This window comes from Dicentrarchus labrax, unplaced genomic scaffold (assembly GCF_905237075.1).
Source record: "Dicentrarchus labrax unplaced genomic scaffold, dlabrax2021, whole genome shotgun sequence".
In the NCBI taxonomy this organism is placed as follows: Eukaryota; Metazoa; Chordata; class Actinopteri; family Moronidae; genus Dicentrarchus; species Dicentrarchus labrax.
In genome coordinates this window covers 29,095,157-29,120,902 of record NW_026136704.1, presented here as the reverse complement: position 1 = coordinate 29,120,902, position 25,746 = coordinate 29,095,157, and the positions used below count along the sequence as shown (strand labels likewise).

General features: G+C 39.7%; 5 protein-coding genes across 7 annotated transcripts; 1 reads left to right on the top strand and 4 right to left on the bottom strand.

Annotated features, from left to right (window-relative positions):
- Positions 1-2: 2 nt before the first annotated feature.
- On the bottom strand, positions 3-23,025 carry cldnj (claudin j). 2 transcript variants are annotated; one of them, XM_051396530.1, is made up of 3 exons: positions 22,662-23,025; positions 16,715-16,907; positions 3-1,293 (listed from the first exon to the last, which is right to left on the bottom strand). In XM_051396530.1, exon 3 carries the CDS (start codon positions 1,264-1,266, stop codon positions 631-633), a length of 636 nt encoding a protein of 211 aa, XP_051252490.1. In that variant the 5' UTR covers positions 1,267-1,293; positions 16,715-16,907; positions 22,662-23,025; the 3' UTR covers positions 3-630. The 2 variants fall into 2 exon arrangements, with proteins under 2 accessions (XP_051252490.1, XP_051252489.1); XM_051396529.1 differs by lacking the exon at positions 22,662-23,025 and adding an exon at positions 17,065-17,415.
- LOC127361712 (claudin-4) lies at positions 2,956-8,697 on the bottom strand. Of its 2 annotated transcripts, XM_051396532.1 has the most exons (2): positions 8,096-8,697; positions 2,956-3,999 (listed from the first exon to the last, which is right to left on the bottom strand). In XM_051396532.1, the coding sequence occupies exons 1-2, from the start codon at positions 8,576-8,578 to the stop codon at positions 3,331-3,333; spliced, it is 1,152 nt and encodes a 383-aa protein (XP_051252492.1). In that variant the 5' UTR covers positions 8,579-8,697; the 3' UTR covers positions 2,956-3,330. The 2 variants fall into 2 exon arrangements, with proteins under 2 accessions (XP_051252492.1, XP_051252491.1); XM_051396531.1 differs by lacking the exon at positions 2,956-3,999 and having other exon boundaries at positions 7,490-8,693.
- LOC127361716 (claudin-3) lies at positions 9,406-14,110 on the bottom strand. Its single transcript, XM_051396537.1, has 2 exons — positions 12,603-14,110; positions 9,406-10,631 (listed from the first exon to the last, which is right to left on the bottom strand). Exons 1-2 carry the CDS (start codon positions 13,070-13,072, stop codon positions 9,860-9,862), a joined length of 1,242 nt encoding a protein of 413 aa, XP_051252497.1. The 5' UTR covers positions 13,073-14,110; the 3' UTR covers positions 9,406-9,859.
- Positions 14,224-15,375, bottom strand: cldna (claudin a). The gene has a single exon (XM_051396536.1). It carries the CDS (start codon positions 15,264-15,266, stop codon positions 14,643-14,645), a length of 624 nt encoding a protein of 207 aa, XP_051252496.1. The 5' UTR covers positions 15,267-15,375; the 3' UTR covers positions 14,224-14,642.
- LOC127361710 (claudin-4) lies at positions 16,037-25,253 on the top strand. Its single transcript, XM_051396528.1, has 2 exons — positions 16,037-16,313; positions 24,132-25,253. The coding sequence occupies exon 2, from the start codon at positions 24,266-24,268 to the stop codon at positions 24,932-24,934; it is 669 nt and encodes a 222-aa protein (XP_051252488.1). The 5' UTR covers positions 16,037-16,313; positions 24,132-24,265; the 3' UTR covers positions 24,935-25,253.
- The last annotated feature ends 493 nt before the right edge of the window (positions 25,254-25,746 follow it).

Sequence of the window (25,746 nt, the reverse complement as noted above, 5' to 3'; positions counted from 1 at the left end):
CACAGGTTCACAGTATTTATTTTGAATTAAGATGCAAATCACGCACACAAGCTTTTGTTATTTCAAGTATTCATTTAACTAAAAATAGTGTCTAAAACAATTGATTAATGTAATCCTCCACTATGCATGCACAGTCAGCTACATGGATACAAATCAATTCACTGACTTTCTTTGTGAAAGGAACTGGCAACAAAGTCATTCTTCATACGACCAAGGAAATCAATATCATGATTCATTTTGACAAATTGCAGCTATTTCACAAGTTAATTAAAGCTGTATTAAACACATGGCTACATATATTTCCCCTATATTAAAATCTAATGATTCAACTGCACTTTTCATGACAACCACGAACATTGATAAACATCTGCAAATTGTTGATATTGACACTGACTGGTAAGTAAACTATTGATAATGGTCAAATCCACTCACCCAAAAGAGAAATAACATAATAAAATGTTTTGTAAAGCATACTTTTTGAGTCTTTTCATATATTTAAACATGTTGTCTTTTTCAAAATATATATATGAACTGTATATTATTGATACATGACCAACAGCATTATATCACACAGTTCAATACAGTGATAACTTGTTTTAAACAATATGTATTCAGCCATCAGTTCTCACTTCACACATAGTTCTTGATAGCATAGCTGCTGTGTATGTTTGTCCTGGCCAGTGTGTACCCACTGGAGGCTAACCTGGCCCTCTGTGGTGGGCAGCTTGTGCACAGAATGGCTCCCCCACAGAACAGCAGCCCAGATGTCACAAAGCCGATATATATGGCCGCTCCAAGCTCCCTCTTCAACACCTCAGGGACGCGTGGGTTGTGGAAGTCAGTAATGATGGAGTTGGCCGTCCAGGAAACAGCAACTATGGTGGTGAGAGCCCCAAGGCAGAAAATGGCCCCAGAGCTCACCACCAAACGAGCCTTGATCCTCGGGTGACCCAGGCAGTTGGTGCAGCGTGCTCCCAGGAGGAAGATGAGGAATCCCAAACATCCCAGCACCAGGCTGATGCAGATGAGGCCGCGGGCCGCCTGGAGGTCTGGTGACAGGTCCAGCAGGGCGTCATAAAGCTTACACTGCAGCTGACCTGTGTACTCACTGACACAGGTCATCCACAGACCTTCCCAGAACACCTGCATGACCACCAGATGGGTGCCGATGAATGCAGTCACCTTCCACATGGGCAGAGCGCAGATCAGGATGGTCCCAGCAACGCCAATCATGGACAGGCTGATACCGAGCTCCTGTAGAGCCATGGGACACAGTGCAGACTGTCTCACACCCTGGGAAACACAGACGGTGGAAAGGATTTTTAGTTTTTATTCAGAATGGACAGATTTAATCTTCCTTTTATCACATCATATCATTGACATGCTGCTGGTGGAATTAATAAAGTGTTTCACTGATTAATGTAAAACTGAAATGTGTTCTTCTGTGTCAGGTCAACACAATATTCATGTATGGCTTTCTATTTCAACCTGCAACAAGGGATTACGTCAGCCAAAGAAATATAAGACAGACAGACAGACAGACAGACAGACAGGCAGGCAGGCAGGCAGGCAGACAGGCAGGCAGGCTGGCAGACAGACAGACAGGCAGATCTGTGTTCTGTTATCAGATGTGATCACAGAAACCACCGAGGTGTTTTTCCGTAAAGCTGCAGTTGTTTCCTGTAACTGAAGTCATTGGGTAAAAATGTAGGGATTTTCTGGCCATGGAGGCAAAGGACCACTAGGTAGCAGTATATCACAAAAGACCAACACAAAGACTCGGTTTATTTTGCTCTCAGTTACAAATTGCAATTTGAGAGAAATACTTTAATAAAAAGTGTTGCTGACATGAAATTAAAATATGTTGTCAGCTTAAGATTTTTACCTTCAAATAGATTTTTAAGGCTCAAATCTAAAGTTGAATCAACGTTTTCCATCCATCTCATCTACGTGGTTATTATTGCGACCATGACACTGAGGGTCCCCTAACCTTAACGATAATTATTTGAACCCAAAATATGAGGATTTGTTTACACATGTATGATCCAGGTTGTATGACATCTCTTTCTATTTATGTTTATGTTTATGTGATATTGCAGAATCATTATCACTACAGATCTAAAAAATCATGTTATTAATTTGTCAAAATGTTGCTCCATGACCAAAGCTAAAGGGACAGTAATGGGTGAGAACAGAAAACGTTTATTATATAAATTTCTTAAGTGTCTTATCTTTGAATCGTATAATAATGTCTGACCTTCACGCCCAAGCCAGACTGAGCTGAGCTACTAATATAACTTTAACACCTGGGATATGTTATAGATAGAAAGATATTTCACTTCCCATAAAGTTTGGAGAATCAGTGTATCCCTTACTGATACTCATCAACATCTATCTTATTACTCTTGTTGTGCTCGGAATACAAGAAGCTGATTTGGAGAAAAATTTTAACGTAAACCAGAGAGAAAGCAGGAAACACTTAATGGAGACATTTCTCATTTTCGAACATTTGAAGCTAAGAGTAATCTGACCCTCCCTTCTCTCTGATCCACTGTCTGATAACATGAGAAAACACAGCACTCCCGTCAGGTTGGTGGGACTCTGGACGAACAACGTCAACATTTTCATATTAAAACCCTCTTGTAAAATCTATTCAAACTAAATATTTGAGATGTTCAGGGGCAAAGTTGACGTGAACAATCACTGTTGAGACACTGTTGTTTTTTTTCCCCAAGCATGTATGTAACACACATTGACAGTGACGGATGAAACTGCAGGTCATGCTTTACTAAACAGATCAGCCAACAGTTATTTAAGTCCCTGAGTCACCATGTTTGTTCTCAGGATAGTGATCTATGATAAGTAGCTACCTGAAAAACAGGTTCTCTCAGTATTTAGTTTAAATAACCACAGGTGCATTTTTTGAAGCATGACAGAAAAAACAACAACTTACAATTATAGAAAAGTAATTTATTGTGGAAAAAATAGGATCACAAATATCAAAGAGCAAAAATATGTGCAGTGCAATTACAAAATGTTTTAGTTTTTCAGCTGAAACCAACAACTTTCCCAAACATGTAACACAGAGTTTCTATAATTTAAACCACCCCCACATACACATTAATACCAAGAAATATTCAAAGAAATTTCAGACAGAGCATCTTCATACATCGAAAGTGTGATTCTCTTACAAGGACAAAGTTCATATTTCCTTCATTGTGGGTTGCCTGTGCGTATGTCCTTTGTCTTGATATTTCACAGCAGCTAATTAAATTCCAAACTTCAAGCAAACAGCCATCGACCAGACTTCTCTTTGTCCCTTTAGAAATCTCAAATATACGTCTTTGGTGATGTAAAAGAGTTGACTGAATCCACTTTGCTATTTCCTCCAGACTTGTTTATGAGGTACCTCACAGAAGGGGTCTCATCCTCTTTGGGGGGGCAGCTGGCACACAGAAGCCCTCCTCCCAAGAGCAGCAGTGCGCTAGCCCCCCAGCCGATGTAGAGAGAGGCCCCGAGCTCTCTTTTCTGGGCGTCTACTAGCACCGGGTTGTAGAAGTCCCTTATGATAACACTGGCAGTCCAGGAAACGGGGATGAGGCACAGGATTCCACTGATGATCAGGATCACACCTGCTGCCACTGATGCCCTAGCCTTGGCCCTCTCCTCAGGAATGAAGTTGGTGCACTTTCCACCAGCAAAAGCGATGAGGAGTCCCGCGATGCCTGTGACGATGGAAACCACAACCAGAGCCCGGGCCCCCTGGAGGTCAGTGCCCAGAGCCAGCATGGAGTCATACACCTTACACTGCATCTGGCCTGTACTCTGGACCACGCAGCTCATCCAGATGCCCTCCCACATGATCTGGGATGTCACTATGTTGTTGCCAATAAAGGCAGTGACCCGCCACATGGGTGCGCCGCAGACAATGATCACCCCAATCCACCCAAAAAGGCCCATGGCACAGCCAGCCATCTGCATCCCCATGGAGGCCATCGTCTTCTCTCTCTGAGTGTCTCTGAGAGAATATTAACAGCTGATCAGGTGTTTCAATGCATCTGAAGCAGGTATGAGAATGAAGAATGGGAGGAGAGAAAGCCAAGCTATTAAGGACACATTAGAAGCTCTGCCAAAGAATACCAGCCATGCAGGATTCTTTGTGCGTTGGGACAATAAAGGTTGGGGTTTCACTCATTCTTCTGGATGGAGACGAGGATTGGGTTACACACCGGTTTTGTTGGTACTCTCAAAAAGGAAAGGATGTATGTTACAGAAAATGCACCATCTTCAAAATGTAGGCAGTTTGAGCGACAGCACATACAGTATCATCAACATAAGGGTGTGCAAAGAGTGAGAATTAACTGAATGCATTCTGCCATTCACTAAAGTCTCAAGGCAAATTTTTACATTAAATACAATTCAATAATAAAATAAATTATGCATATTTTTCATAATATTTAATGTAAAAGAAGATAACAAATGCATAGCCCCCTGGACACTTTTGACCATCCGTCACACTCCAACCCCCCTCACCCAGCTTTTGGCTTTGGTGTGCCACCCCAAGATTTTCAGTGGCCACACCTATTAAACATTTCGGGGGACATCAACTCTCTGCTGACTTTTGTGATCACAGAAGAAGCAAGATGTTACAGTACAAACTTTTGTCTCTGCTTATGTAGGTCCGTATAAGTAGCTGCAGTACTTGTTGGGCATCTGTCTGTTTGACATATTTCAAAACACCTCTATAGGTGATAAAGATATGTTTGATCTTACGTTTTGCTTTTAATTTAGCTTAGTTTCATTGTTAACTTAATAAACAAGTTGAATTCTTTTAGTTTGAGTTTTGTGATTGTCTTTAAACTATAAACATTATACCAAAAAGTCTGAATTTGTCTTGTAAATCTTTCAGTGCTTACAACTATTCATATGCATAAAAAGCATAATATCATTTAAAAACCATATGAACAAATATAACAAATTTAAAAATACATTAAATATGCAGTAAATGAAGAATATATGTTTCACTTTTAACGATTCATTTCCTGGAACCCATTTTTCGATCATTGTTTAGTTTGTTATGAACTAGATTGTGATGCATTTGTTCCATTGTCTGACATCAGTGAGTTTGATACACAATCAATTATCCATAACAGGTTCAGGTAGAGTATTTCTAGGGCAACTTAGGAATGCGAAACCAGGTAAAATGCAGCAACACAACAGGGTGTGTTTACATCAGTGAAACACACCCTGTAATGCTGTGCTGACATCATGTTTGTGATGAGATTCAAAAATCAAAAACAAAATGCATCGTTTGAAGCTTCCCTTTTGAACAACACACAGAAGCATCTTCTGGACTCCCCAGTCAATCTGTGCCCTCCAAAACTAATGAAAATCACTGATGAAATATAAATACAATTTATGATGTCGTGTGTAAGGTTTAGTCACAAACATGACTCAGTTGGGTTTAGGGATCATTAAAATCAAAGGTTTGGGTTAAAGGTCCAGTGGTCAACATTTATGAAGATCTATTGGCAGAAATGGAATATAATATTCATGTTTACATTATTATATTATATAATTGATACATTATTGTATTTACAGATGCCGTGCGTGGCTTTCCATGAAGGCTGCCATGTTGAACCGCCGCATGTTTCTTGGAAAGGGAGGGTGAAGGTAGGAATGCAATCAGCAATTACAACACTAGATTCCACTAAAACCTACACACTGGAACTTTAAAATGACTACTTTGTTAAGGTTAGGGAATAATAAGAACCACTTGAATAAGGCTGAAGTGACTGTTATTTTTTTGGGCGGGCAGTCTTATTGGGATTATTTTCAGTGTGTATGTGGTTTCTGAAATGAAACAGTGAGATTAACATTCAGCTTTAAGGGACTTTGACAGTGTTCACATCCATATTGGGTGAATGTATCCAAACCAATATATCTTATACCTTTGTCATGTATACTTAAACTTACATGTATCCATCATTGTCCAAAAACAAAACATATCAATGAGCCACATCACTTGGTAACGTGGTCCTTCATTTGGACAATTAAAGTTAATTTTCTGATAAATTCAGATTTGTTTGATGGAAGCAAGAGAGTGTTTTTTGAGGAATGAACAGAACAAAGATGTGGTGTGAAACTACAGTACCTGCAAGAAGATCTTTCAACAGCATCATGACTATAATGTGTTTTTTCTACATAAAGCTTGTGTCAAACCACAGATACATTATGATTTCATTGTAGAAATTATTTTGTTATATCTTTTTTCAATAGCAATATGAAAAGTACGTTTTTGTTTACTGAAATCAAGAATCAAGAATAAATAATATTCTTGTGGATACATATATCCATTGTTGTTCTAAAATCAAAACCCATCAATGAGATACATCGCTGCCCTGGGTGACGTGGTCCTTATTATGGGCACTATAGATTACTTTGAGTCAACTCCCCCCCATACACCATCCTGTTGATTTAAATACTCAGTAGAGCACCAAATGTCAGTCAATTCATTCCAGAAAATAGTCCCCAGGAAATGCAGAATTTTTATAATGAAAGTATACTGTGCATTTGTGACCCGTATTTAAAGATTTTCATCATCAGTAGGAACCAAGGCGCTTGGGCCTGAGAGACAGAGACAGGTAAGGAAGTCAGAATATATTGAGAGTATGTTTTCATGGGATTTATTGACAATAAGTCAAATGTAGAATAACACCAGCCTCATCCTTTTAAACTGAAGATCAGTCCTCAAACGTCATACTCTCTGTTTAATTCCAGCTACTTGAGCACAGTAAATTCAGCCTCCAGGTATTTACTTACTGTACTGTAAATGTATGTAAACACAGAAGAGGACGTAGTGCCCCTCTAAAGAAATGTCTATGGGAGTAACAATTGTACAATAATGATCCCTATCTGGAAAGATCTTTATTAGCATTTGGTCAGCAGCTTAAGGGGTCTGTTTATCTTTCAAAATCTTCCACTCTGTATTTACTCTTTACAAATAGAAGCTGGTGTATGGGTATGGCTTTTAATGCTTGTTGAAACTAGCACACTGTAGCAAGTTTTATGAAAAGGCTTTGATTGGCACTCAACACTGTAAAACTGGCTGAACTAGTTTCACGTCTGCAGGAAGAATTCATACAAATGGCTGAATGTTTTTGAATATACTCTTCTGCTTAGTTATACTTCTAGTTTCAGGCCTCTTTGAATTTTAAACCATGTCCACTGTATTTACTATAAGCAGCGTTTGTAAAATAAATACAAACGTGCACCCCAGTTTCCTTTCTGAAAGCCAGCATGAGAAACTGAATTATCACTGTATTCCTTAACCCCTCTGATACAATCAAGTTAAAGAATTTCCTTTGACACATGACTCGTTGCATCATTTCATTTCAGATTATTTGAAATGCAACATCACGAATGCAACAACAAAAACCAGAACAGACCAAACCATGTAGACTACAAAATAGGCACATTGACACTAGAATCTCATTTATTAAATAGTTTTATTAAAAATCAGTGATTTCAGTAAGCAAAAACAGTCTTTTTATATTGCTATTGAACAAAGATATTTGTACAATATTTTGCATAATAAAATCACAATGTATTAGTGTACTGTACATTTCCATCCATATCAAACATTCAGAGGAAAATAAGGTTTAATACAAGCTTTATATAAAGTAACTCAGCACAGTCATTATGCTGTACAGGTACTGTAGTTTCACACCACATCTTCGTTCTGTGTTTCTCATTCCTAAAGAAACAATCTCTCTTGCTTCCATCAAACAAATCTGAATTTATCAGAAAATTGTTTCTCACTGTGTGTCCCTTTTTAAAAAAAAAAGTGAGACACAACTTGTGGTGCTCTCAGAAACTGGAAACGAATGAGAATTACTTAAGAAAAGTAAAATTATTTGCTGTCCTTTTCAGAAGAATGGGCCTCTCAGACATAGGCTCGGCTGGTGGCTGTGGACCTGGCACCGGCGTACTTGACTGGATACTCTGGGCTATCTTTGGGTGGACAGGAGCTGCAGAGAAGGGCACCACCCAGGATGAGAAGCCCAGCTGTGCCCCAGCCAATGTAAAGTGCAGCTCCCAGCTCTCTCCTCTGGGCATTGGTCATGATGGGGTTGTAGAAATCCCTGATGATGGTGTTGGCGGACCAGCAGACGGGGATGAGGATGAGAACACCGGCACAAATGAAGATAATTCCAGCAGCGATGGCCACCTTTGCTTTGGAAGTTGGATCCTCCACAAAGTTGGTGCACTTGCCTCCTGCAATGCCCAGGATGACCCCAAAGACAGCAACGATGATGGCAATGACCACAAGAGCTCTGGCAGACTGAAGGTCCTGGGGTAGAGCCAGCAGAGAATCATAGATCTTGCACTGCATCTGGCCTGTGCTCTGCGTCACACAGTTCATCCACAAACCTTCCCAGATGACCTGCGCTGTCACAATATTTGCTCCAATGAAGGCTGTGACCTTCCACATTGGCAGGGCACACACAATGATGGTCCCCAGGAAACCGATGATTGCCAGGGCAAAGCCCAGCATCTGTCTTCCCATTGACACCATGTTGAGGTCTTCTTTGAGTCACTTGGAACTGATCAGAAGTAGAAGAGTTGAAGGTTTCAGGAGCAGGTCACCTCAGCTCAGGTTGTAAAGTTGAGTAAAGACTGTGGCAAACTTTCTTCGGTTATAAGGATGTCTTTATGGAAGGTGGAGTCAGGAAGTCCTTCCCTCTGACCTGAAACCAGTGCATTGGACCTGCCCAACCAGATTCTTGAAATTATTCGTATGCGGACGGAGAGTAGTTTCGACGAGATGAACATCAGTCTTAAACGACTCTATGTAAATGAGACGCCACATTCCTCACGGAAACAATACTCTGCCAGTGGCCGACCTTTGATTGGGCAGGTCCCCGGAAGATCAGGTCCAGTCAGTGGTTTCAGGTTTTTAAAAAAACATCAACATGGATGGGAGTATCACCGGATGTCAGACGTTGACAAGAGCTTCCATTTATGGTTTATGTTCCTGGTTTTGCTCATTACTACTGTTTATTCATTACTATATATTTTCCTTCCTCCTTCCTTATATATTTATTTATAATATTTAACTATTCAAAGAAGTGATTTTATTCCCAATCAGAATCAGAGCACTCACATTGATCAATGTTGCAGTTAATTGGATTACTTCAACAACCTATTTTTTCTCTATTTTCTCTATTTTAATAAGGTTTATTATGTCTCTGTGTATTTCATGTATTTTTCAGATGTTCTGTAGTTAACAGTGAAATTAAAGTGATTAAAATTATCATTTGTTTTCATTTTTATAGATTTATATTTATAAAATAGTAGCAATATGTTGTATATGTATAATGACTCCACAGACAGATAGGGGAATATATTACAAACATTTTATTGAAATCTCAAAAATAAAGTGACATTTACAAGAAATCAAACATCACAAATCATCACAAAATCATGCAAAAAAATCTGCTCTGTATGACAAGAAAATAAATATATCGATTCACTTGAAAACCAATCCAACTGTCACAGCCACGTTGACACAATATTCCTCTTATATCAAGACTTTATAAACTAGAAAGATTTCTACTTTAAAGCACAAAATCAATCCAAAAGAGAAAACATTTTACAGAAGATTCCTAATAATCAAATGTCACAGTGATTGTTTCAGTGAATTAATTCCTAGGATATATTGGAATAGATACTATCCTTTAGAATTACAATGTGCATTTTTTGGTGCAATTTTACTTTATAATGGCATAACAAGTTCATGAAGCCATCCTGGCAGAAATCTTGGCAAAAAGTCTTTATCCTCTTTCGGTCCTTTCAGTTAGAGGTACTGTCTAGCAGAGTATGTGGTTGGTGCTCCATATGGTTTGGTGGGTACATATGACCCCGCCCCTGTGTATGGTTGACTGGATGGGGGAACATACACAGGGCCATACGTTGCTGGGTTTGCCACTGGGCCTGCGTAAGGGTACATAGGTGCTGGTGGGTAGCCAGGGTATCCATACATGGATTTCTGAGGAGGACAGGATGTGGTAAGGATGATCCCACCGATCAGAAGAAATGCAGCAGAGGCCCAGCCGATGTAGATGGAGGCTCCGATTTCCCTCCTCTGTGTCTCAATGGTCAAGGGGTTCTGGAAGTCTGTGATGGTGATGGCTGCAGACCAGCAAACAGGGATCAGGACCAGGATGGCGCAAAGAATGATGAGACAGCCGCTTATGATGACCACCTTGGCCTTTGATGAATCGCTCTTCAGGCAGCCGGTGCACTTGGCTCCAATGAAGCTGATGACAAAGCCGATGAAGCCAAAGATGAGGGAGATGATGACCAGCGCTCGGGCAGCTTGTAGATCACTGGAGAGCCTCATAACAGACTCATTCAGCCTGCACTGCATCTGGCCGGTGCTCTGCATCACACAGTTCATCCACAGACCGTCCCACACTATCTGGCCAGTCACGATGTTGGCTCCAATGTAGGAAGTCACTCTCCACATGGGGATCCCACAGGTCACCGCCACCCCAACAAAGCCTATGAAGCTTATGACCTGACCTGCCACTTCCTTGCCAATCCTCCCCATGGTGAAGTGGCTCTGTCTGTAGCAGGAGAGAGAAGGGATTCAGCATACAGGTCTGGTTCTCTTTCGGTGTGTGACACAGCTCTCTCACTTGTTGTTTGTCAGAAAATGTACAGGAGGAGGGCTGTCCTGTTGTCAAGTGAGTTCTTCTGGTCAAACAAGATTCCTCTTCCTAGAACTAGAGGAGTGGCTTGAGGAGTTTTTAAACAATGCCTTGCTTTGCTCTTGGAAAACACACTTTCATATGCAGATTTCACTGCAGCAAGGATGGGGTTATTGGATAGTTACAACCACTTAGTGACTTCAAAGGCCCTGAAACCAACTCAGACTGTGAAAGCTAGCAAATGATCAAATGGCATCTAGTTTCACAAACAGGCTCTTTGCTGTGCTAATTTAAATCAGAGTAGTGGTGGGGCATCTTAAGGCAACAACCCCCACACACAACTGATAAGCACAAAAACAGTTCATCAGATTATCTCTTTTTCACTCTAAAGTTTATGTTATTATTTTATTTTAGTCTAAAGAGACTATTGTTTATGCTTATTTTTCATAATCGAGAATTGACTTTTAAGACTTTCGCATTGTGTTTGGTACCACATTGAGACAATTTTGGAGAAAAAGCTGGAGGAAAAAAGTTCACTTTCCCTTTATTCTTTCTGCAAAGTGTTTTCCCAAGATGGTATTTTGTGTCACTAATTTGTTTAATCAAAGGAAGCTTCCGGTCTGAAGGTTAAAAGTACTTAAATATTTTGTTGAATTATTGAACTATAACTGTCAACCACAGTATCTGTAATACAAACAGAGCAGAGTTTTTTCTCTCAGTGGATTAGTTTGATTTTTCGATAATCAGCCTGGAGCTGAGGAAGAGAGATTATCTGTTTTAAGCATAACAATCCTTTTGATTGAGTGATGTCACACAGGATGTCGACTTTGCATTTGAAAAAAAAAAAAAAACAGGTTTCTCAGAAGTAATTAAACTCATCCACTGAGTGTATATTTTATTTACATTAACAGAACATGACAAGATTCAGAAGCAATTTTTTTAAGTGATACAGATAAAAATGCTTAGACTTTCCTTAAACCCACAAGTGTTTTTGCAGGAGAGAACAATAACTGACACCCTTTTTGTTACCAAGACAGACGTAATAGATGTGAAATGTGTTAGTTATACATTATATATCATATACTACAAGTTATACATGAAGGAAGCTATGTTGTTTCCTCCATTTATTTGTTGAGATGTTACCATCTGAAAGACAATAAAGATAATTACACTGTGAAATCCTTACAAGAATCTGACTAAATATTTACACAGATTATTTATAATCATGATACAAATCCTGGTTATTCATCAACCAGCTGCAATACAACATGGATTTAAAAAAGGGCTCTTTAATTTTTTAAGTGTATACTGAGACATGAATGAAGTTCCTGGTGTTTAAGTGAACAGACATTTTCCACAGCAAACATTTTCTCAAACAAACTCATCATAGCAGGAACAAGCTCAGTGGTAACATTGAATACAGTTTCGTTACTTCTAGGTGTGACAGTGAGCCAGCCTGCACAATCTCAGAGCCCCGTTGACACAACTAAATGCAATGAAGCCTTTGTTTATGCTTTTAGTTAGACTTGCTTGACAGGACAAAATGTCCCCTGTGAGAAAGGTCAGCATGCAGGTTGAAACATGCAGTCAATCAAAACTCAGGATTCAGATCATGGCAAGTTGTGATTTCATTCTATAGTTAAATTGGCAGGTTGTATGATTTTATTTCTCTGTTTCCATTCCTGTGACCTCAAGAGTCCATGTAGGAAGTGCAAACCATCTTATACGTATTCTCTTGATGTGGAGACTGACTTCACAGGTGTGAATTTGGGTACGTAGTGGGGGTGTTCATGTTTCGGTGGGCAATTCCAACACAGTAGTCCCCCTCCCATCAGCAGCAGTGACGCAGCCGCCCAGCCGATATACAGCGCCGCTCCTAACTCATACCTCTGGGCTTCGATCAACAGTGGGTTGTAGAAATTGTTGATGATGCTGTTGGCAGACCAGGAGACTGGAATGAGACAGAGCAACCCCGAGACGATGAACAAAACTCCAGCCAGGATGCAAGCCTTCGCCTTGGATCGCTCGTCCTCAATGCAGTTAGTGCATTTCCCACCAGCGACTGACACGACCAATCCAAAGATTCCAGTCAGGATGGAGATGACAATCATGGCACGAGCGGCCTGCAGGTCCTGTGGCAGAGCCAGCATGGAGTCATACACCTTGCACTGCATCTGTCCTGTACTCTGCACCACACAGTTCATCCACATGCCCTGCCAGACGGTCTGAGCTGTGATAATGTTGGCTCCAATGAAAGCAGTGACCTTCCACATTGGCAAGGCACACACCACGATGACCATGAACCAACCGATCACAGCCATAGATATACCAATGATCTGAATCCCCTGAGAAACCATCTTGCCGGCTTTGCTCCACACACGTCAAAATCCAAAAAGAAAGACAAGTGGAATGATGTGAGCTTATATTTATAGGTTGTTGTGTGGGAAGAAGGGACACAGGCATGAGGGTATGTGATACCACAGTCCTCAGCTCCTATTGGTTTGAAGGAAGGAGTTTACACATAAACAGAGATCCAGTGACCTTTAGTTGTGCTGACCCGTCAGAATCCAAACCTTCAAGGTCAAATACAAACAAAAGACAAGTTGTCCATCAACCTTTTATCCTCTGAATGACAAAGATTTCAAACATAGAAGTTTGGCCTCAAGCACACACAATTAAGAAGAATTAACAAATGAGGCTTTTTCTATTTTCATGATACCAGTGATACCAATATGATACATAAGCTTTTCCCCAAAAATGTTTTATAACTTCATTCACGAAAACTGTACATTAGACAGGGTGTATATGTGACTTGTTAAAAAGGGAAACTGGATAAAAATGTAATTTGGATTCAAGTTCCAAGTCTGAACAAGAATAGAAGCCAAAAACACAATTGATCTTATTTAGTAAACATTTGCTGTATGTTTATGTAATGTGAATTTCCAACTGTACAGAAGGTGATAAAAGTTCTGTTACTTTTAGTATTTAGTATTTACGCACAATATGTGTGAGATAAACTGCAAGATGTGTTAGTTTGTTTACAGTAAGGGGCAGTGTTGGGCAGGTAATGACTCAGACATGGATATGTTTCCTGTAAAACAACATGCATCTCATAATTCATAGGTATAGTACAAAAAAGATGCATTAGATTTGAATATAATTTAGATTTAGTTGTTTTTACACAATTAAGTTGTATTGTCTCTGTAAAGTTTTGTCTGCTTATATTCTTCTTATATGAGATTTTCAGGGTGACTGAATCAGTATTTTTGGAAAATTTCATGGAATATTGAGAAACTATTTTGGAGAAGATTTGATGATATGTAGAATTTTGTCTAACTTTTCTAAAATATTTATCATTGCTTTTAGTAATTAATCAACTAGAATCTATGCGTTGTGTCTTGCAGAGCCCCACCCAACATGACTTCTTCCTGAAGCCTCCATTTTACCTGAAGATGAAGCTGTTATAAAAATGTTATAAATGTTTTGAAGAACATACAGAGCATGATAATTCAATGTAGATAAAAAAATCTTTATTTACAATTTCAGTGTCACATATAACACGTACTTTAAAATGAAATGATATGTAAAAAGGCACAAATGGATGAAAACAAAGGAAAAGTAACAGAAACAAATATATATATGTATATATGTATCTTTTTTCACTCCACCTGGTCAAACATTTTGACACTCAGTCCACATGACCAGTTATTTGGGTGTGGTGCACATCTCTTAATCTTGGCACTGATGAAACAAGCCATGAAGTGCTGTATCTCAACAAGTATCAAATCAAAATGAGCACAATAAAATCACTGTGAAATTCAGATCTTGCACAATATTGTGGCAATATGAAACAATTTCATGGACCACAAAGCATTTGAATCAAGTCTTTTGTCAGTCTCTGGTCCTTGTCATTTGTCTTTTCTCTCCTCAGACGTAGTCCTTGGGTGCAGTTGAACGGGGAGCTGAGTACTTGGCAGAGTAGTTATCCTTGGGAGGGCAATTGGCACAGAGGAGCGCACCACCCAGGATGAGGAGGGCTGAGGCCCCCCAGCCGATGAAGAGTGCAGCTCCAAGCTCCCTTTTCTGAGAGCTCATCATTATTGGGTTGTAGAAGTCCCTTATGATGGTGTTTGCCGTCCAGGACACGGGGATGAGGCACATAACACCAGCAATGATAAAGACCACTCCAGATGCCACGCCGATTTTGGCTTTGGAGCTCTCATCCTCCACGCAGTTGGTGCATTTGCCCCCTGCGAGGGACAGCAGGATGCCGACAATGCCTACCAGGATAGAGATGATAATGAGGGCACGGGCAGCCTGGAGGTCATTGCTCAGAGCCAGCATTGAGTCATAAACCTTGCACTGCATCTGGCCTGTGCTCTGGACCACACAGCTCATCCAGATGCCCTCCCAGTTGGTTTGAGCAGTGACAATGTTCTGGCCGATGAAGGCTGTCACTTTCCACTGGGGCAGAGCGCAGGCGACGATGGCCCCAATCCAGCCAATAATGCACAACGCAGTGCCCACCATCTGAAAGGCAGCCGACACCATGTCTCCTCAATAAGCTTTTTGCAGTCGTCCAAAAAAAAGGTCCAAAAGTTGTGTGTCAGGAAGTCAGTAAAGTCTTGCTTGAGAGATCCCCAAGAGTAAATGTTTGGGTACGGTTGGAGCAGGTCTTTTATACACTTAACCCGGGAGGGGCTTGACACACACACATTGTCTGTGACGTGATGACTATACCCCAACTACCAGCCATGGGCATGTGTCATCATGTCAGTTTTTGTCTCATTTCAATAATCGTTGCAGGTGGAATAGCCACATTATGACTCACAGGTATTGAGATCGGTTGAGCAGACAAAAAAATATCCCCAGCCACACCCTCAAAAACATTTTATTGGCCAGTAGGAAGCTTTCTTGTTCCTTTTTAATATGTTTTGTGTGACTGTGACTGACTTTGATGTTGTCAAGTTGAAGTCAAAATGGTACTTTTCAGACTATGAAGGAGCACATAATATTTAATTTCTAGTTTAAATGAGAGATGAAGACAAGAGTTTCAGGGATTTCAGGGATTTCATCAAACATTGACTATTGCTTTCTACCCTCTGATGTCACCCTTTAAGTCAAGTCCTGTCATTTCCATTTTTTAGGGTTGCACACATGATGAAAAAGAAAGAAAGAAGAAATAATTATTTTGTCAGATATTTGCTTGTGATCTTGTCTGTTAACCTTTGACCCTTGGTCTGTGATCTTTTCAGCTGTGGGAGTTTCAGTGTAAAACAAAGAAGAAACACCAACTACTTTTGTCCACAGTGAAAATGTGTATATGTTAGAATGTGTGTGTAAAGTGACTAAAGTACTATTCTCTTCTTTACTTTGCTATTTCTTAGTTTTAGAATTAAATACTTAGCGCACAGAATTTAATAAAATTCACAGATATGGAAATGACTAGATTAGTTGCACTTCTTGGCTTCTGCTGCAGCTTTAAAGCACTCTTGATGTCAGAAACGCAGCATATTGTTTAAACGGTTGCACTCTGCACAGACTAAAAAATACACTTCCGTAATCCTCGGATCCACACCTAGGAACTGCCGTTTTAAGGTTTGGCAACTTCTTGTTTATTTTATGTGTTTTGCTATGTATGCACATTCTTTACATTGTAAAGCTCCAGTTGATCAGATGATCACAACTGTCCACATTATTACTTAGTAGGTCATATATACCCTGTAATAACAGAATACGTACCCAGTAGTTAAAAAATAACTACAGTATAACTTCTCTGTATAATCTCGACTTGTTATATTCGACCCTTATTCCATAACTTCACATCTTGTTCCCCAGTACCTGCATAAATATACTGGTACGTATTGTATTGTTACACCATTAGTAGAAAAGACTACGCCGTAACTCCAAATCAATTGCGCTTTAATCTAAAACATTACCAGATATTGGAGAAGATACAGAAAAGATGTATTCTAGGTGAAAAAGATATCGAAGCTGACCTTGCAGTGATGTCAATCCTTAAAGGCGGAAGGGTTGCAGCCTTCTATTGGTGGTCTTGGGAGCAAAATGTGCACTCTGCAGTCCAGGGGTCCCACTTGATTTATCGATAGTTTTCCACAGAAGTGAGAAGACAGCAGGATGGAGATGTTGGGGAAATGGCAAACACTATGCCAAGTGATTCCAGTTGACAGACTGTTGCAAAAAAAGAGGGAATAGTGAGAGGGGGTAAAGAGAGGTAGAGAGAGAATCAGATTGTTTCAGAAATGAATAGAGGCAGTGTTTAAGAGCCAAAACTGCCGTTAGGACTATAATGCCTCTATTTTATCCAAGGTAAGATCATTAAAGCTACTTCGGCCTGGCCATGGAGATTGGGTTCCACACACAAGGAGGCAGTGAAGAATTTCCACAATTAAGAATCTGAGGAGAGATGGTTTCAGGGTGAGATTAGTCCTGATGTCCAGGCCCTGATAGGTCCCACCATCACATGTCTGATGTTTTGGAAAAATTCACGTATCATAAACAAAGAAATATGCATGCAGCAACTTCAACACCCTTACAAAGCACTGTATCAGACACTGAATAATCTTATATGAGTGTAATCATTTAAAAAAAAAAAAAACTCTGAGACTGAGTTTAAAATGAAGTCACGCTAACTGTAGCTTGTTATGTGAAACTTTGTTGTGTGTTTTTGAAAGTAATCAATGGTGCCTGAAAACTGTAATGGTAAGCTTAAGTTTCCTCATTGAGGCAACTTTGCATTAGCAAGACGTTTTGCATAAACAGGTTAAACACTTGACTCAAGAAGCCGTGAGAAAATGCCAGAGGGAGCTGGAGTGACAAGTGTCAGCAGGTAGTCTAAGGCAAGCCCAGACTTCACAGTAACGGCTGGCTTTGGCTCTCACTCAACTCCCCAACCCTTCAGTTAAAGAAGTAGCTGGGACATTATGCATATCACCCTGCAGTGCAGACAAGGTTTAGGTGTTTTAATTTAATTTAAATGCATTAAGTTGTCCGAGGTTTAATTTAAATAAAGTTAAACAACAGATGTTGGATTACATATAAGTGTAAATACATGTGAAAACACATTTTGAATGTTCAGGGTGGGAAACTAGTAATGAGGATTTGACAGTTATAAAACTGGGCACTAGTTGGGATCAATAACTGAGAAGCAGAGAATGGATTTCTGGAGGAACTATACCTACAAGGTGTGTGGAAAGGGGAAACAGAGGTCAAAATCCCAGTACTTGTAACACAACTTCACTGTCAGACCAGTGTGTTTCAGCTTGTGGCCTTAGTCATGACTGCTTGAATTTAGGAGAATATAGCCTTAAATGTAATATATTTATTTAAATTATTTTTCTTAATTAAATTACCTCCAGCTTATTTGTCCGGCACTGGGCAATGCATTTCTGAAATATTTAAAATAAACTAGTTCTTGATGCATTTTGTTTCTTTTCAGTGAAAAACTTAAATTATTGTTGATGTCTAATGGTGGTCATTTTGACAAAGATCGTGATTATTCTTAATTGAACTGACAAGGTGTTCAGACTTTACCAGCCAGCACAATAGTAGATATATGTATTTAGCTTCAGATAGCTTCAGATATTTTTACTGATTTAAATCAGTCTGTATTCTGTAAAGCATAAACTATATTGAAAAAATCTGACTTAATATCATGCATTGGGCTATGCATCCGCTGTTTCACTGCACCCCTCTTTCTGGTGGCGTTGTAGTTGTCCTACAGTGCCCTATAAAGCAGCCCATTGACCTTCACTTTTTATAATTCAATTTTATAATTCATTTTGTCCAATATAAAGCAGAGTACTGTATATTTTGATGTAGATATATATCCTGTGATATTTTAAGTAGTACAGTATTGTAAGCTCATATTGTAAGTTACTAATCACCATATTCTAGTTCTAGCATGAGATATAAAGTGATGTGCCTCCAGTTCTCTATGAAAATATTGATATTTTGGTATGTAATGAAATTGTCCTTAGTTACATTGTTTGGGTTTTTCAGGTGATACAAAACTATGAGTACCATAGTTTAATGTATCAGAGAGGGAAGTATTTGTTTCTATCTGTGTGGGCGGGAGCATGTCTGTATCTGGCATGTGATGTCACTACAGCGAAGCCCTGAGGCTATTGTCCAGGTACAGTCACAGTTTCAGTGGGTAATTTAAGCGCAGTAAGTATCTCTGCGGGATCATCAGTGAGTCAGGCGTGTTCGGACATGACACAATATCACATGACAAAAACAGGAACCTGACGTCTACACGAGTATGCAGAATGTGATGAAAGAGATCTTTTGTAGCAGTGTGGCATCAAGAGTGTACAATATCTTTACATATCAAAAAACGTATGGTCCCTGTTCTTTTCTGTTCTCAAGACACAGATATTTGCCTTCTTAGAATGTTTTTTTCTTATGTTGGTGACGTAGGAAGTAATGTGGGCTAAAACAAGCCACACATAATGGCAAAGGCTGTAAGCCATTTTGGTTTGCGAGAAAGGGAGTGGTTGAGGATTTGTGTTTTGGCCAGGGGACGCTTTCACTTCCTTGTGTTTACTGATGGCAATATTTGGACTTTTTTTTTACTTTGAACAAAGCACAGGAACAACTTTTGCTTTCTTATTTTTTATTAATTGTTTAACTTCCTAATACATGTTGTCTCCATCATCCGTCACACGACTACACTCTATAGGCTTCAATCATTTGTACAATTTGTGAAACAAAAACAGTAACAACAAAATCTAAAGAAATAAAATAAATGTAGTCAGAATTGATAGAAAGTGTAGTGTGAACAAACATCAACCTACAGCCGACAGCAGTAGCTCATGGAAACCGGTCAGACTGGCTTTTGCTCCCATGACAGGTGAATGTTAAGCAAGGTGCTCTGCAAGTGTCTACATGTTTATTTCCAGGATACGGTCTTATCAAGAAGCCAGGATGCACCTGCAGCATATATAGGGAACTCCCTAAATAATGGCCATGTTTGGTGTGTATGAAAACACATCCTGTTATTCAGAAATCCATGTACTCATCAAACAACACTTGTGTATAAGATAATATACTACTTGACTCCATAAATATAATACGAAATTTAGTGTACCACTGAAACTTAACATTTATGCATTAATGACACTCTCGTATGTGATTTAGTTTGAATCAAAGTCTCAGCTACACATAAATTATACACTGCATTAAGTAAAATTCAATATCCTGTTCCTGAAATTTGATTAAAAAAAACTAAAGGCCCCCCTCCCCACATTTTATTGTAGGTAAATTTAATGCTTCATAAAAAAAGGCACTTTAGTACACAAAGCTCAGCTGTATCAAGGTGCAAATCCAAACCTTGAAAGTTAATCATAACATTTTAAAGTCAGATCCACACAAAGCCGAAAGCAAAGATACATATTTTACACGTTTTTGTTAAAAGTCAGCATTTTGTAATAGTATGGTTTGTGCTGACAGATGTCTTCAAGTTAAAAATTTTGCGAAAGTTAACTGACTGATAATTTTCTCAGCAACAGATTGAGTAAGATAACGTCTAACCCATACTAACGGGACTGTTGGTGTGATGTTATCGGTGAGTTTTTGAAACTAAAGTAATGGATTGTCCATAGCAACACCCAAATGTCTGGCTTCAGGCTGAATCTGTGTTGCTGCTCTGCATACTATTACAGAGCAACCACACAATACCTTTTTATTGTATGTTTCATAATGATGAGCGGTAACTTCACTGCCAGAATGGAGCTGTTTCGGGTCAGTTATGGTATTGTGTTGTATAGCAGGGTATTTTTCACCTTGTTTTTTCATTCAAACCTGTTACCAGGGTGTTGCTTAGCTAGCCGTTGCTAAAGGTTAATGTGGTGGAGGATGCAATAGTCAGTCATGTCTGTTGTTATCAAGCCGTATCTGGTTTTATCTGACTTTATCTGGCAATCCACAGAGTTGCACTGTGTTCTGAACACTGGCTGTGAGGCGTTCCAAGAGACAGAAATGTTTTTTCTTGGAAGTAGGAACTCCCTAATATTGAGCACTCCCCGTACAGGGACGGCTGACAGGTGCAAATTAAAACCAAAGGGAGAAAGGTACATTTGACTTATATTTTAATATTGTGTGTGTTAGGCTCTTGGTCGAGACAATAGTTGTGGGATAAATACAGTTTAGAAAGGCATCAGAAGCTGCCATATATTAAACTCCACCCCTTTAAGCATCTTATAGAGCACTTTTCAAACCCTTTTACACGGTGCTTCACATGTACAAGGCGAGACATTATAATCTTTATCTCATAAGCTCATAAAAACAATCCAGCAATATATAAAAACACATAGAAATAGAAAACAAGACCATTAAAAAAACTCCTGTAAAATCTCTGATAAAAGTATGTTTTCAGAAAAGATTTAAAAGATGCTGCAGACTTGTGTATGTAAACAGTAAAACATATCAGAAATGCACACATGCACTACACCGTTAGTGTAGTTAAACAGACAGGTGCAAACCTGCAAAATCAGACAAACACAACACAGACTGAATGCAGTGTGGCTCCCCCTGTCTGTAACAACATACACATACAGTACAATGCACATGAACAGTTACAGTCTCTTGAAAGGAACGTGTTAAGTCTCCCATGTCTATCTCAAAGTGCAGAGATCGTATGGCCTGTTTCTGATCTCTCAGATGTTTTAACTTTCTCCTTCCACTTCTTCACCATAGCATCTTTTTTATATATAATAAATACATTCAACAGCATTTCTTAAAACTGTGTTCTTGGATTTTGCAGGGTGTTTTTTTGCTCCTGGTTATAACTGAATGGGATTGTTATCAAAGGAAATCTTCATTATGGTGCGTTTAATGGACATCGAGTGACTTGCAGCCCTCTCTTTGGTATTTAGGACTCAATAGATACCTGGAGAAATGTCTTTAAAGTTAAACAAATATCCAAGCTGATGGGAGAAATTCAGACACATGCTTTTGATTGGGAAAAAAAGCTTATTCTTTTTACTGAAGTAAACCAAATACACTCACAATAATGTGATTTGCCATTTAAATGGAGCAGATTCTCTCAGGTTCCTGTCAAGTGTGTGTGTGTGTGTGTGTGTGTGTGTGTGTGTGTGTGTGTGTGTGTGTGTGTGTGTGTGTGTGTGTGGGAGGATGGGAGTGTGTGTCTGCAGAGGGCATAAACCACAAGATACCAGAGATACTCATCCTGACCACTGACCCCAGGTGACCTCTGTTAATTAGAAGAAAGCCTGTAATCATACAGAGCTCGTCTGTCAGCCAACCTCAACAGCCCTGTTGTCTTTAAACAACAACATATTTAGAAGATATTACCACCCGTTGAGGTATTCTTTGATTAATTTAGCATGCATCATGATAAAAGGGTGCTGTTGACTCACATAAAGACAGAACAGCTGCTGTACAGTATTTCATGAATGCTGTACAGGGCTATGTGCTTATTCATTTTTAAACCAGCTGGATATTTCAGGGCCTTTTACATTTCCTTATTTTATTTAAGCCAAATTTCCCTGGGCCCAGGGTTGTCACTCTCTTTTTCCTTTAATCCAATTTGACTATTCCTTAAAGCCTACTTTCACGCAGTGTCTAATTTACACGTGTCTTACCGTTAAGGAGTTGAGGGCCCAGTCTCCATTAATCTTGCATAGTTCTTTAGCTCACCTTCTCGTTACTAATTAGGCTATTCTACATCTATTCCTTATCCTTTACCTTATATCTTATCCTATTTTTCTATCTTCCCTAATTACACTCACACTCCCCCCTGTTGCGGCGTCTACAACGCAACACAATTTAGAACGGAATCTCTCCCCAAACATCAACACAGCATGGCACACACAAACCAGGTCCTTCACGGTGTGACCAGACAGCACACACACACAACCTCAACGAACGAACCAGCGCCCAAATTTGTGAGTAAATGATCACCCTATTTGCCGGCATTTGATGCGGGAGTCAGTACGTTGAAGTCGTCAGCGAGGCAGCAGGTCACAGCATGTCCGGAGTTCGTGACGCCAAATTCTTGTTGTATATTGAGTAGTGATGATGTGAAGATGTGTTGAAGAGAAGTCCGCTGACACCGTCTTGATTGTATATATAAAGGTTATTTACAAAAAGTTCAGCATCAATACAAGCATCAAGGAGCTTGGAGAGCATCCAGCCAAATGAACAACTCTGTCTATTTTGCATCGAACATAGGTTTATATAGGCCTGTTGTTTACTCCAAAAATGGAAAGAAACATCTGGATCCAATCCAAATATGTAAGGTAATAAGGGGAGATGGGGGTTTTCAAAGTAGAGGTCAGATGCCATTGAGAGGCCCCTAAAACATTCCATAGTAAGAATGATGTCATTGAACCTCATGAACTTCTAACGCTACATATGGTAACAAAATATAATTTGAATTTATACCAAAATGTAATTTAACTTTATAAGCCTTAAGATAAGCCTTCAGATACTACACACCTCTCTACAGATATAATTAGAATGAAATCACTGTAATTTAAGGTTTTTGTTCAGTAGAATCTTTTAGCCCAAAACTAAATGTGCTCTCTGTCCTTTGACGTTCCCAAAAATGATCATACACAAACAGGGTATATACCGAAGGGATTAGTTCTGCAGCCGAGCTACCATTATGAAGAGCTACCATGTATTTAAGGCTTGACGTCTGCAGTGGTGATTCAAAAGACTATTTTCGGCTTAAGTCATGATCTAGCAGGCTGACATTCTCAGTGCATTTTTAGTTTATTTAGATATACAACCAGAGAAAGTCCATTTTAAGGAAAATACCTCAAACATGCCCACTAACAATAAGGCCTGTTAACTAAAACCCAGTGTGTGTGTTTTTTCTCCCAAGAGGGATTATGTAGCTGACCAACAAAAAACAAGGCCTGTCATTGTTGCTCTTTTTTTCTTGCACGGAGATCTCATTCAGATGGTGATTCAGCGTTTTTCTTCAAGGTTGTCACATGTCACATACACCGATACGTACTCTTTTTTAAATTCAAAAGACTTAAAAGGAACACAGGTAAAAGCATCTTTACATAGTATAGTATAATCAGTACATAAATGATTGCTGGAAGTTGCTTCTGTGTAAAAGTGGTTTGGATTTAAGATAACACCATCTTTCAGAATCCATATGTATTCAATATGTTTATTGTTATCTAAGAGTCTACAGGGACAAAATATGTTTTCAGAAATAATTTTTCTTTGGTTTTCATTTATGACTCCAATTCCAGCTGAACACAATTTAGTAAGAAATATTGAAGTACCCCCATTTGCAAGTGTAGTTTGAAGGTAAACATGATGCCACCTTAAGCAGACTCCACCTTCAGTCGTCTAAGCTGTATAAAGAAGGTAGAATCTGTTTCTCCCTCTCACTTTCTCTCTCACTAAAAGTCTTACGCAGGACTTTGAGCCAGCGAGATCCGATATCGCCTTCATCTCAGGAGGGTTGTGCCTGCGGACACAGAGGGCCTTCTATCCCTGGAAGAGAGTCTTGTTCAACTCCTTCTTCATCCCCAACTCCAAATATGTACTCTGCAGGCTTGGAGATCCTTGGGATGATCCTGGCTGTGGCCGGCTGGCTGGGGGTAATGGTGGCCTGCGGCCTGCCCATGTGGCGGGTGGCTGCCTTCATCGGTCAGAACATTGTCATCTCCCAGGTAATCTGGGAGGGGTTGTGGATGAACTGTTCGGTGCAGAGCACAGGCCAGATGCACTGCAGGGTGCATGACTCCATGCTGGGGCTGCCAGTGGACCTTCAAGCAGCTCGTGCCTTGGTCATTGTCTCAATGGTACTGTGCATTGTGGGCATTGGTCTGTCAGTGGCTGGCGCCAAGTGCACCAACTGTAGTCGGGATGTGAGTAGTAAACCACGGCTCGTGGTGGCTGCTGGAGTAACCTTTGTTATAGCCGGACTGCTGTTGCTGGTGGCTGTGTCCTGGACAGCGCATGCCATCGTCATAGGCTTTTACGACCCACTGTTGGAGGAGACGGGGAAGAGAGAGTTTGGTAATGCTCTGTACTTTGGCTGGGCAGCCTCCTGCTTGCTCATCCTAGGGGGAGCCCTGCTCTGTTGCTCCTGCCCACCCATAGCAGCTACAGCGCAGAGTAGTGGAGGCTCCGCGCCTCCCCGGATGAACTACTCACCTGTCAAAACCATGTCAGTTAATGGATACACCAGAAGAGACTATGTATGAACATGTGACATGTAGGCGCAGATGAAGATACGATGACAAGTGTTAGCATATTTTTGGATGTTACTGCAGCATCTTGGGCTTGGACATTAAGTATGAATCACTGATGCATATCTCATTATGTGTTTTTGTAAGGACACTTTTTCTGTAGTGGTGGACATCATATGTTGCTTTTAATATTTTATTTCAAATATTAATACATTTAACTCTAGATTTTGGCTTTTTTCTAAGAAATAAGATGATGTCTGATCTTAAATGTATAGAATGTCTCTATGTATATTATTTCTGATTAAAACAAGGGTTTTTACAAAATTATCAATAAAAAAACGAAACATCTTTAAGAATTTTACTCATTTTTAGGCATTCTTTACGGTGGAGATCATTTTAATGCTACAGAGTCTGAGACTGATGCTTTAATTAAGTGTAACATAATAACTATGCCTGCATACATTCTTTTGGTTTGCAGAAACAGAGGCGGATGCCAGCTGTAGAGAGTCTGACCAATAAGAACCATACTGGTACGTCAAAATGAGGTATTTTATTTCCACGTAAATGGAGAAAATAAACAATGGGTGGCTTGTTCCAGAAGAGCACCTTATGCTCCCCTTCCATTGTAGCCTGCCATTTGTGAGAGCGAAACTGAGTAAGAGATAAAAGTCTCCATCTGCGAGGGGATGTAACCCGCACTGTAACCGAGTCCAAACTAAGCCACAAAGACTCTATTGATCAGGTGGTTTGCAACTGTTTACCTTCCTCCTCAGGTGGGATTCACCAGAATAAATTTCCATGCTCAAAGAGTCACTGGAAATGTTCAA

Coding starts and splice junctions, on each gene's coding strand:
- cldna (XM_051396536.1), bottom strand. CDS start 15,266: ATGGTGTCGGCTGCCTTTCAGATGGTGGGCACTGCGTTGTGCATTATT.
- cldnj (XM_051396530.1), bottom strand. CDS start 1,266: ATGGCTCTACAGGAGCTCGGTATCAGCCTGTCCATGATTGGCGTTGCT.
- LOC127361712 (XM_051396532.1), bottom strand. CDS start 8,578: ATGGTGTCAATGGGAAGACAGATGCTGGGCTTTGCCCTGGCAATCATC. Junction 4,000..8,095: donor CCCAGAGGAGAGAGCTGGGA/GCTGCACTTTAC, acceptor CAGAGAGAGAAG/ACGATGGCCTCCATGGGGAT.
- LOC127361710 (XM_051396528.1), top strand. CDS start 24,266: ATGTACTCTGCAGGCTTGGAGATCCTTGGGATGATCCTGGCTGTGGCC.
- LOC127361716 (XM_051396537.1), bottom strand. CDS start 13,072: ATGGTTTCTCAGGGGATTCAGATCATTGGTATATCTATGGCTGTGATC. Junction 10,632..12,602: donor CTGTTGATCGAAGCCCAGAG/GTATGAGTTAGG, acceptor CTCCTGCTACAG/ACAGAGCCACTTCACCATGG.